Consider the following 13055-nt stretch of genomic DNA (forward strand, 5'->3'; position numbering starts at 1 on the left):
TTCATTCTGATAAGTAGTTGAAAGTAAATGAGTCGTGTGTTCAATTAATTTATCTACATAACCATTTTGTTATCGGAAAATCTTTTGCTTCAGTTCATGAAAAACTAAAATAATGATTAAACTAACATACTAACTATAACAAAAATTGACAATCAAAAATTAGTGTACAATGGTACACAGTTTGAATATGATTTGAATTTGAATTTATTATCATTTTTGCGACATATCCGTTTATTTATTATCAACATATCACATTACGGCTGTTAAATTTTCTTTACTTAGTCCAGTTGTTGTTGGCCGATAACAGAGTCATGTTGTTGACAAGAGTGTTAAGTAAAGTGATAGAGAAGAGAGTCTGTTTCATTAAAATGAAACACATTTGGACTGTGGATAAGATTGTAAAATCGCCCTTTGACGATATAGTTGTTCCTGATGTTACGGTTACTGAATATATGTGGAAAAATCTGGACAAGTGGTCCGATAAAACTGCGTTGGTAAGTAAAAATAACCAAAAATAATTAAATTACTTTAACCCTATGAATAAACATAAAGCTTGTAATTCAAAGAAGAGAAAAGGGATTCGAATGTTTTTAAAGTATCGAACAGTTACTTGCATTTTATTAAGGTATCTTCTATATCTAATAGCGCCATTTTTATCTACTGCTAAAGTTAAACAGGAAATAAATAAGAAATGTCAAGGAAATATTATTATAGCTTCAATCGTAATTCGTAACACACGATACCAATTTTTTTTAAATCAGTTTTAAGACTGTGACTAACTTCCTTATCTTGAAGTATTAAATAACAAATCGATATATATATATATATATATATATATATATATATATATATATATCCCGAATCCCTAAAAAATATACTATAAGTATATTATTTTTATATAATACTAGCTGCCCCGGCGAACTTACCGCCTAACAGTCGATTCAATTTTTTCTCTCCGTAAGAACCATCCTCGTACTTCAAGGAATATTATAAAAAAAGAATTAGCGAAATCGGTTCAGCTGTTCTCGAGATTTGCGGTCAGCAACACATTCAGCGATTCATTTTTATATATGGAGAAGATACATAGTTATATTAAAAGGTTAAATAATGACCCATAATGCCACGCATCACGCATAATCACAAAGGGGCAATAAACTCTTTGGTCCGTCCAATGTTCAATAAGTCAACACAATGTCAGCGTTTCAAGTTCATTCTGGTATAGTGAAGTAGCTAATCACACTTTACAGTTTATATGATGCATCTATAAGATGGCATGCAGCTCTAAAGTAGTTTACCATGTAGAAGGGTTAGATAGATAGATAGAAATACTTTATTGCACACAAAAAATATTACATAACATGACAAAAACAAACTAAAATTTAAAAAAAAAATCTTATTATTATTTGGGTTATTTCTATAGCAAAATTATACAAGCAAAAATGAGTTGCAGCCAACCAAAAAATTTTAGCGGGCTTTAACTCGTTGTGCGTGCTACATAAAGGTTTTTACTGTCACTTAAGTGCTCTACAGTGTCAGTACAGCAAGGCTTGCCATTGATTACATTTTTTTTCAACTGGAGTTTAAATTTTTTAAAGTTTATTATAGTGTTTATTCGGATGATTACGAAATTTATCATTATGTAATTTTTACTATAAAAAAAGATATCAGTATTGTACTTACTTAAACAATAAATAATAACATATCTAGCGACAGTGACATTGAACTTGATAAGTAAACATAAAATGATGATAATACCTATTTATGAAGTCATTACAATATATTGTATTATAATATACTTACAAAGTTACTGATGTACCTACACATTTAACGAGTAAGTATATTAATTTCTAATGGAAATTTCCCATTTTATAATTATTTATTTATGATTTGTTATTTCGTTTACATATTATTGTTATATTTCAGCCAAGTATGTACTTAATTATAATTTCTTAACCGACTTCTGTTTTAGTGATCTTGATCGATTCCAATATTTGAAATCGACAGTTAATTTCAGGTACAAAAATTAAACTAAAATTCCTTCTAATCTAGTTAGGTATATTAATTACAGGTTTGTGGAATTACTGATAGGAAGTACACCTACTTGCAATTATACAAACAGTCGCAAATATTTGGGGCGAGTTTGAGAAAAAAATTCAAAATCAGAGATGGAGACATCGTGTGTATTATGTTACCGAATTCGCCCGAATTTCCGATTGTGATGTTAGGAATACTTTGTGCTGGGGGAATTGTTGCTACAATAAACCCAATGTACACCGCTTGTAAGTTCTATTTTTCTTTCTCTCCATTTGATGCACATCTTTGATCTTCTTTTCCACGCACATGCAAACTGTGGAATCAACTCCGTTCAGCGGGCGGTTATTCAAGGGGTGGACCAACAAATTCCTGAAAAATAATTTTAAATACATATCAAAAATTGCGGACCGGCAGGAGTCGAACCCGCGTCTCCTGGGATCGCGCCCGATGCTCTGACCACTAAGCTACGGTTCGCTTATTGGCTCAACTTATTGGTGACTGAGAAGTTAGTCACAAGTTGCTTTGCAATGAAATATTTTGATCATTGATATAATATATTTATATGATATATCACTGTTTTCCGTACTGTACCCGCGCGGACGAGGTCTTACAGCTTTCTTCTCAGGCGCCAAAAAGATTGAATTGAAACATAACCACAACCTTTAAATATGCGAAAGCAAAGACCACGAAATAATGCAATGAAGTGTAAGAAAAATATCTAGCCTTCAAGTAGTTCCTGTAACTAATGAACTAGCAATAACTTATGAAGATGTAAAAAAGTGAAAATATAAAAAAGACGGAAATTTAAAATATTCTTGAAAGAAACACTTTTATATAGAAATCTAATATCAATTTTTTGAGAAACACAATTTTTTACATAAAAAATTCTGATGATAAAGAAAAATTTTAATTTTCAGATGAAACTCAAAAACAAATACAATCATCTGAAGCAAAATTAATAGTAACTGATGCAGGAAACGTATTAATAGTAAAAGAAGCTTTAAAACGCAGTAATTTAAGCATACCAGTTATAGCTATTGATATTGAAAAAAGTAGACCTGAGGAAACTGTTTCCTTTAAGGAACTTATTAATGACACTCATGTGGATAAAAATGTTTTGAAAGAGGTTAAAAGATCACCTCAAGATGTATCCTTTTTGTTGTATTCGAGTGGTACAACAGGACTTCCCAAAGCTGTTGAGCTGATGCACAAAAATATTGTTGCTAACTTCGAACAACAAAATGAAAAGCTGATCCAAAAATTCAATGATACTACTGGTAAGTGCTTTATTAATAACTAGCTTATTCCCATGACTTTGTCAATTTTCTGAAACGATCCAATTACTACTGTGACTGTAAATTATAACAAATTTACTATCAATTGTTTTGTTTTCTTTCATCATAAACATGATTACAGCTTGTAAATAGATGGGCAAACGATAAAGTTAATTTACTTCACAGATTTGTTTTTCTTTTCAGCAACAAATCAAGACATCACCCTTGCCTACCTACCAATGTTTCATTCTTATGGTATATCAGTAGTCACTCTACACAAGCTAGCAGCTGGTTTAAAACTGGTGACACTTCCGAAATTCCAGCCAGAAACGTTTGTGAATGCGTTCAAAAAACATAAAATTTCTACTATGTATTTGGCTCCTCCCACAGGTAAGAAATGGAGAGTTTATTTTGAGCCATGCAACAATATTGTATTGCCATACTAGCTGGTGCCCGCGACTTCGTCCGCGTGGAATAAGTTTCTCAAAAATCCCGTGGGAACTCTTTGATTTTTCGGGATAAAAAGTAGTCAGGTCTTTATCTTACCCATGCAAAAAATCACGTCAATCCGTTGTACCGTTACGACGTGATTGAAGGACAAACCAACACACCAACAAACCAACAAACAAACACACTTTCACATTTATAATAAGGGTACTGATTTGCCATGGTATTGCCCCACAGGGCACCCTTCTCAACGGGGTGGGATAGGACTGCTTTTAACCGATTTTATCAGCAAACTTAAAAATAATAAGAAATTATGAGGTGAGGTTATCTCTACATACAGTACGCGGTAGAAAATAATGTACATAAGCTTTTAGAAAGACATTTTAGCTTGGTAGAGCATTGGGGCCGATTCTCTTGTACACAATCTCTAAACTAAACTAAATTAACAGGTCTAAATTTAGTGCCATCCTTTTCCGCAAGCAACATTAGGAAAGGGATAGCATTAGATTTAGACGTGCCATTTTAGTTTAGTTAAGAGATTGTGTACAATGGAATTAGCCAGTGTGTTTCTGTTACTCATACTTATATGACGTTTGTCGGTCTCAACAACAGAGACAATGCTCTACAAATCCGCTATCTCGTTCTAAAGGTCGATGTACATTATTTTCTGCTGCAGACACACACACAGGATGACGCTATTCGCAAAAAGAATCCAGAAGCAATCATACAATTCGAATTCGAAAAAAAAACCTGCGAGTTGCGACGGACGACGAAAGTAACTTACTCATACAACGATGTTACTAGATGGCACCACACGTATCTTCGATCATTTAATCATTGCCTGAATCACACAGAAGCCTATAATAATGTATGCCTTTAATAAATAAATTATTTACAACTTCCAAGATACGGGGAAAACTTGCTCTGAGGAAGTTCATCCTATTTTTTACATGGATTACCTACTCATATTTACGTACATAAAGAAAATCATAGAGTGATGTAAATTTTGTTACTTTTTCAGTTCTATTCCTAGCATCTAACCCTGAAGTGAAAGCGAAATATTTCGAGAAGCTGCAATATGTTACAGTGGGAGCAGCACCTTTACCTTTAGCTGATGCTGAGAGATTTATGAGTAAAGTGGACGTAAGTGCACCATCTTGACTGATTATAGCAGTCTGCTGTTTGTACTATAATAAACGTTTTTGAAAGTATTAAAATGCGTTAATTTTAATCTAATAAGTATATAAAAGGAAAAGGTGACTCACTGACTGACTGATCTATCAACGCACAGCTCAAACTACTGGACGGATCGGGCTGAAATTTGGCATGCAGGTAGCTATTATGACATAGGAATCCGCTAAGAAAGGATTTGTGAAAAAATTTGTGTAGTCCACGCGGATGAAGTCGCGAGTATAAACTAGTCTAAATATATGAAAGGAAAAGGTGACTGACTGACTGATCTATCAACACACAGCTCAAACTACTGGACGGTGTGGGCTGAAATTTGGCATGCAGCTAGCTATTATGATGTAGGCATCCGCTAAGAAAGGATTTTGGAAATTCAACCCCCAAGATCGTGAAATAGGGGTCCATTTGTGTAGTCTACGCGGACGAAGTCGCGGGCATAAGCTAGTTATTAATAAAACACTTACCAGTAGTATCATTGAATTTTTGGATCAGCTTTTCATTTTGTAGTTCGAAGTTAGTACCTATAGTATAAACAACAAGTAAAACTCTTTTTAGCAATTTTTTATTAAGGCCCAATTCCACTAAATACATTATGTATTTATTATCTTGTTATTTCAGCACGAAATGCAATTTAATCAAGGCTACGGCATGACTGAGGCCTCGCCTTTGGTGACAATAACACCTAACAACTCTAAGAATTACAGTGCGGTTGGCGTCGCCTTACCCAACTGTGAACTGAGAATAGTCGACAGCAATATGAACATTATGGGCCCCAATGAGGTACTAGGTTCTCTAAATTATTAAGTTTAGAAAATCTGTAGTTACTAAGTAGAGAAAAATTAGTCTAGACTTTGCTCAGACTTAAGATTGAGTTAAAACGAGACAGATTTATGTGAGAGATATAGCTCTGTCTTAAGTTTAAGCTAAGTCAGAGTGCGCTCTATAGATCTCGCCCTTAGGCTGTGGTCCGACCGCCGACGATGAACGAGAAACGTTCAATATTAACGATGAATATGAAAAAAAAAATCCTAACGTAGTCTCTGGCACTTCATTACATAATATTACTGTGATTTATGGTCAGATCAGATTTATTATTGTTTTATGCTATCGACAAACTAAAAAGCCTAGGTTAGGACGTCCGCCTTCTAATCGGAGGTCAGGTGTTCGATCCTGGGCACGCACCTCTAACTTTCCGGAGTTATGTGCGTTTTAAGTAATTAAATATCACTTGCTTTGACGGTGAAGGAAAACATCGTGAGGAAACCTGCATGCCTGAGAGTTCTTCATAATGTTCTCCTTCTCAAAGGTGTGTGAAGTCTATCAATCCGCACATGGCCAGCGTGGTAGACTACGGCCAAAACCCTTCTCACTGTAAGAGGAGGCCCGTGCTCTGTAGACAGCCGGCTATGGGTCGATCATGATGATGATGATCGAAAAACTTACTTAATATTAAAACGACCACTATCATTTCATCACAAAAGATATTTCCCTTGAGCTGTTTAATTTATGACTTTAATTGTTTGCATTACCATTTTAAACTTTATAAACATAGTTATTATGGGAAATCATGGGAAATCCTACGCACAAGTATTCTTAGGTCGATAGACTGATGTTGACATCACACTATTGTTATTTCTGCGACGTCACTCAATTCTATTATAACTGATACCTAAAAGTAACAAAAGAATAACAAGAATAATCATGAGTCAGTTTAGATACTAATCAGTCAGCTAACCAGGGTTTCAATATTTAAACTGTGACCAATGGAGTTACAATTAATATCAATTCTAGTAATTCACTTCTAAATGATGTTTTACAATGGAGCAACAACATGCGACAATGTGGTATGCTACAAATCGAGAAATTAATTTCGTAGCAGAGTGTGGCTCACTATTTTACCCGGAGACAACGTTGTGGTGTAAAATCAGAACATTGCGGTAGGTACTACGACAGTATATCGATGATTCTTGCTTCATTTTAAATTTTATTCAAGCATGCCGCCTTGTGGCATGCCTCAATGTCGCACTGCGTTGCTCTAGCATAAAACAACCCTTGTATTTTATTCAACTTGTTTTCATTGCCTAGTTGTTAAAAATACATAATAATATGATGGCAACTGATTAGTTTACCGTTTCATAAAAATGAGAATGAATCTTAATAATTCTACAGAAAACTAAATACCTAACAAAATCTATACTAATATTATAAATGCGAAAGTATGTTTGTTTGTTTGTCCTTCCTTCACGCCCTAACTAAGCGTCCAATTGACTCGATTTTTGCCAAAGAGATAAGTAGTTGAAAGGGAGGAGAATAATATAGACTACTTTTTATCCTGGAAAATAAAAGAGTACCCACGGGATTTTTAAAAACCTAAATCCATGCGAACTTTACTTCTCTAATATGTGCATGCGAACGATGTCGTGTGCATCAACTAGTAATAAATAACTTGGATTCAAAGTATTGTATTTTATGTAGTTTCTCTGAAATCGGCCGAAGTTTTAATAATTTTTAAAAAGTTTAAAATAATTATTATTTTAGTTGGGAGAGTTGCTGATCAAAGGACCGAATGTGATGAAAGGTTATAAAAACAATCCAAAGGCAAATGCAGACGTGTTTGTTGATGGCTGGATGAGGAGTGGAGATTTAGGGAAGATAGATGAAGATGGATTTGTCACTATAGCGGATAGATTGAAGGAACTAATCAAGGTAAATGCAGAGAATCTGAAAAATTATATCTCCAAATCTAATCTAAATCCATACTAATATTATAAATGCGAAAGTGTGTCTGTCTGTCTATCTGTCTGTCTGCTAGCCTTTCACGGCCCATCCGTTCAACCGATTTTGACGAAATTTGCTACAGATATAGCTTGCATCCCGGGGAAGGACATGGGCTACTTTTTATACCGGAAAGGCGATGGACAAAAATTGTATGGACGCGTGCCCCAGAATGTACAGGATAGGATATATGTGCCATTTTATAGGAAAAATCTTCTTTTAGAAAAAAAAAGTCGCATGTTGTTTTGCAATCGTGGCTTTATCCCGAAAAATTAAAGAGTTCCCATGGGATTTTTAAAAACCTCAATCCACCCGGACGAAGTCGCGGGCATCGTCTAGTACATATATAAAAGGAAAAGCAGACTGACTGACTGTAAACGCACAGCTCAAACCACTGAACGAATTGGGCTGAAATTCGGCATACAGGCTATCATAATGTAGGCATTTGCAAAAAGAATTTTTTTTTATTCCACCCTTAAGGGGGTAAAACAGGGGTTTAAATTTTGTGTAGTCCGCGCGGAACAAGTCGCGCGCAAAAGCTAGTGTTTTTATAAGGTTACAGCTTAATTAGATCCAAAGTAATAAAAAAAATCATAAGAGTAAAAAAAGTTTGAACGTGATACGGACTTCAAGTTTTACCTTCGGCGAACAAAATAATTCAGCTGACTAAAATAACCAAACTATACGGGCACTGACTTCGTCTTATGTTTATTTTTTCTATTAACACAACTACGATAATAATCCAGAAAGAGTTATTCAGAAATACACTACAATACAAATATTTCTAAAGAGATAAGTGGGAAATAGAACTCGTAAAAACCCGTTAAATGAATATGTTGAAATGATGATGGCATTCTAGCACATTCTAAATATTTAAATACATAAATTGTTTCTTTCAATTTTATGACCATAGTAATTTAATTATTATTATTGTAAGAAAGGCTTAGTTTTGCTTTTCAAAGAGCTTAGTTTTAATTAATTGATGACAATTACAAACTAAAGTATTTACAGGCAAATTATAGATATCCTGGAAACATAGGCACGTAGGTTTTCTCTATGACATATCACTCCTAAGAAAAGATTTTCTGTAATTTTACCCGAGCGAAGCTGAGGATGATCAGTTAGTTTTATTTAATAAACTAATGAGAAATGCATAAAATATTTAAAATATTTTGGTACATACCAAAAGTAGAATATTATCATGAAATATAATGCAATGAAGTAGGTACCTATACTAATTATAATGATTTATAATCATTGGTTATGACAAAGTTCTACCTTTAAGCTAGCTTAAAATCAAGTTATGATAATCAAAATCAAATTACAGGTCAACGCATATCAAGTTCCACCAGCGGAATTAGAGGGCATTATTAGAGAACATCCGGCAGTATTCGATGCTGCAGTAGTTGGAATACCAGATGAGAAGACCGGGGAAAGGCCTAAAGCTTTTGTAGTACTTAATAAAGATGCTAAAATTAGTAACAAAGACATTATGGAATATGTTAATGATAGAGTGGCACCATATAAAAGGTTAAAAGAAGTTCAATTTTTGGACGTCATTCCGAAGAATGCTTCTGGGAAAATTCTGAGAAGAGTTCTCGTGGAACAATAAAATAAGAAGAACTACAAATATTGGATATTAAGTGTTGTAATAAAAATTATTATTATTAGAAAAAGGTACTTTTAGTATTTTGTTATTATGGCACACAAAAGGTTATAAATGTTTACAAAAACAGATGTTTTATTCAAAAACCACGCATAATATTATTATATTTGTATTACGATTTAAATAATTCGCCCTAAAGGTTTAAAGGTAAAGGAGTTAAGGTACGAGTTCCTTGGTGCGTATAAACGTGACGCATAGAGGGTATAGTGCGTTTGTATACAACAAAAAAATCTACTTAAAAGAAGAAATGCACTTATTTGTTGTTGGTGTCACAGATAAAAACAAAGCATACAAATTTTTATTGCATTTTCATATGTGACACCACCCCAAATGGGTGTACAGCTCAGCATAATGTCTTGCATCATATGCGTTAACACCCTGATTTCGCTTGACGCTGATTTGCAGCTATGACCCTTATGCTTGATGCTGAATAAAATAGTTAGTGATACATTTATTAACAGTTTTCAGATTTGTGGACATGTAACTGGTACATAAAATTTTAGAGATAGACATAAGAATGCGGTCGTAGAAACCGAAACCAGTGGAACGTTGAGCATTCTCCGATATAATAATTATTTAATTGCTAATAAATCGTAAGGACATAATACTGTCAGATGGTTGGCGATTTATTACGGAGTCATAGGAGGTGATCAAAGATTAATGGTGTTAGGTAAGGACGTTTGACGCCTTCATAAAATACAGGTTTACGTCCTTGAAGACCTGCTTAGTAAAATGTATTCAATACAATTGGCGTGATTTAATTTGCCTATAATCGTTACATTAACGATAAATTAATTTGTTATTTACAGGCTTTTGCGTTTGGCTACGACTCAACTGATAGTAGGTAGCTACCTAAATACTGTTTACTAACGGCTAGCTTTTTTACGCGACTTCATCTGTGTAATGTAGTTTATAGCTTACAACACTTGGGGATAGTGTAGCTACCTAACAGTGAAAGAAATTTCAGAATCGGATCACTTTACCTTTTTATAATATTCGTGTAGCTAAGATACCCGTATAATGTATTTTGCTATGTCCTACCGTAGTTTCAGCAGAACTCGTTGGTTTGTTGGTTGGTCCTTTTCTTAAAAGAATTGAATCCAACTCTTTTAATCTCCACAAAAGTCTTTTGTAACGGTACGTTTTCAATTACCAATATTCCAAAAATCTTCAATAGGCTGGCTTTTGCAGACTACTTATATCACATTTCAACGGGCTGGGGGTTGCAGCCGCGCCGCTTGAATTTTTATAGTGTTGATGAATATTTAAGATGAAATTTTTCTTTTTCTTTTTTATGTAATATTTTTAGGACTATTCAAAATTGTAAATCCATTTATTTCAATTCATCAGTCAGCCGCCCCGCGCGGTCTAAACCGGTTGTGCGTGGGCGCACGGGAGCGAGTACATGATGTGATTAGTTAACGGTCTGAAAAGTTGGCGGTGTGAAATATGGCTTCAAATTTAATTACTTGTGGCTGTCGGGTCATAATAAATGAAATTTTATGTTATATACAGGGAAAATTACGGGTTATGGATAATGAAAGTTTAATTAGATTGTGTGTAACGGCTTTTACGGAGGAAGAAATATCAAAGGCAAAGATGTTATTGTATGACTCAGTAACGACAAAAAAACGAAATATCTCGCGACGGAAGGATGGAAAGGCACAAAGGGAGCTGGAAGATATTATCTGTTTGTTTAAGGAGACGGATGCGGAAAGTTTTCCTATTTTCGTGGCCCGTGAGCTCCATAAACTACCACCCGTGACATTTGACCACATAGATGCGACCCGAGTGTTAAGGGATCTGATCATTCTGCAGGAGGAGATTAAGCTTATCAAATCCAACTATGTTACAAAAGAAATGCTGCAGGTGCATAACGTGGATATGGCTTCACCCAAATGTCAGAGCTCACCGAGTGACCGGTCACCACAGCCGCCACCGGCTAGTTGCTTTAAAAATGTAAATAAACAAAGAGGAGCGTCGAACGCGAACGTCTCCATATGTTTGGATAGTGGGCCGGAAGGGCTGCTACACATGGTGAATACTAAGAATACTACTCATTCAGAGCGCGAGGGCGGTGGTGACACGATTTCGTCTCAACAGACTTGTGAGGGTGCGCCACCTGGTCGTCAGCCCCTTCGGCCGGTTCCGGAACTGGTCTCGACGTATCGAGGTTGTGATGGAGTGTGTCCTGTGGCTACTATGGCTGAAGTGGTCCGAAAGGAAGGAGACTGGAAGCAGAGGGAGACATCGGAGGAGTGGACGGAAGTGAGACGACGAAGGTATAGGAACCGCTTTGAAGGTAAGACTGGAAAGGCCCCTAGTGAGCAGAATTGCAAGTTTAGGGCAGCTGAGATTAAGGTCCCGTTGTTTATATCGAACGTGCATAAAGATACTACTGAAAAAGATATTATAGACTACATACATAGTAATACGCAGGAAGTAGTTCAGCTACAAAAAATAAATATGAAGATAGATAAAGGCTACAATTCATATAAACTATGGGTGTCTAAAGGCAAAAGGAATCTGTACTTAAATGACACGTTATGGCCGGAGGGGATTTCCTTCCGTGATTTTATATATTTTAGACACAGTATTGCTGCGAATTCGGTTCCTTCACAAACTTAAATGGCCAGTACGAACTACGTAAATAAGATTATTAGTTATAATTGTAAAAATGTCAAGACTTCTGTCCATGAAATAAGACAACTCTGCCATGAAGTGGATATTATAGCACTGCAGGAGACTTGGTTGATGCCCTACGATATCTCCTTCTTGGGTCAGATACATGATGACTTTGAATTTCACGGAAAATCAGCTGTTGACATCACGTCGGGCATACTGCGCGGCCGGCCGCATGGCGGCGTTGCGGTTCTGTGGCGTAAATCACTGTTTGATAACGTGTGTATTATTGAATCGAATAATAATCGTATAGCTGCGATAAAAATCTCAAAGAATGGATGCGAGTATGTAGTGTGCAGTGTATATATGCCTACTGATTGTATGGAAAATTTAGTTATATTTACGGAGTGTTTAGGTGAGTTAAGTGCTATTATTGAGAACGCAGGGGCGGAACATGCTTTTTTACTTGGGGACTTTAATGCTCACCCGACTGGGTGTTTTGGTAATGAACTTTTATCGTTTTGCACGGAGCAAAAATTGATATGTGCGGATATTGAGCTGCTAGGTATTGACTCGGACACATTTACGTTCATTAGTGATGCTCATAACAACTGTAGGCGGTGGTTAGACCATTGTTTAGTTACGGGAGCGGCTAGAATAACTATTCAGGACATTTCTGTGGAATATGGTGTGCACTCCTCTGACCATTTTCCACTTGTCATTAATTGTAATCTTGGTGCTTTTTGTTACTCAATGCTGACAGCGGGTGTAGAAAAAGAGATGAATAAGGTTATATGGGGGTGTAGGGACTTGACTCAAGTAGAGAAGTACACTCAAATTTGTAATGATGAGCTACGTTATATTGATTTCCCTTGCGAAATGATTGAATGTGGAATGACCAATAAGACGTGTCAGTGTGTCGATCATAGGCTACGGATTGATGATATGTACCTAAGAATAGTAAATGTAATGTCAAAGGCTGCAATTGCTACTTATAGGGAAAAAAATTGTAAAAATAAAAATAAAATAGTGGTAGGTTGGAATCGACA

The 13055-nt window shown here is 35.5% G+C and overlaps 1 protein-coding gene across 1 annotated transcript; it reads left to right on the forward strand.

Moving 5' to 3' along the window:
- Positions 1–7: 7 nt before the first annotated feature.
- LOC117989583 (uncharacterized) lies at positions 8–9451 on the forward strand. Its single transcript, XM_034976948.2, has 8 exons — positions 8–494; positions 2069–2279; positions 2952–3311; positions 3513–3698; positions 4777–4898; positions 5562–5723; positions 7482–7649; positions 9046–9451. Exons 1-8 carry the CDS (start codon positions 312–314, stop codon positions 9328–9330), a joined length of 1677 nt encoding a protein of 558 aa, XP_034832839.1. The 5' UTR covers positions 8–311; the 3' UTR covers positions 9331–9451.
- The last annotated feature ends 3604 nt before the right edge of the window (positions 9452–13055 follow it).

Source organism: Maniola hyperantus, chromosome 16, assembly GCF_902806685.2.
Source record: "Maniola hyperantus chromosome 16, iAphHyp1.2, whole genome shotgun sequence".
Classification (NCBI taxonomy): domain Eukaryota; kingdom Metazoa; phylum Arthropoda; class Insecta; order Lepidoptera; family Nymphalidae; genus Maniola; species Maniola hyperantus.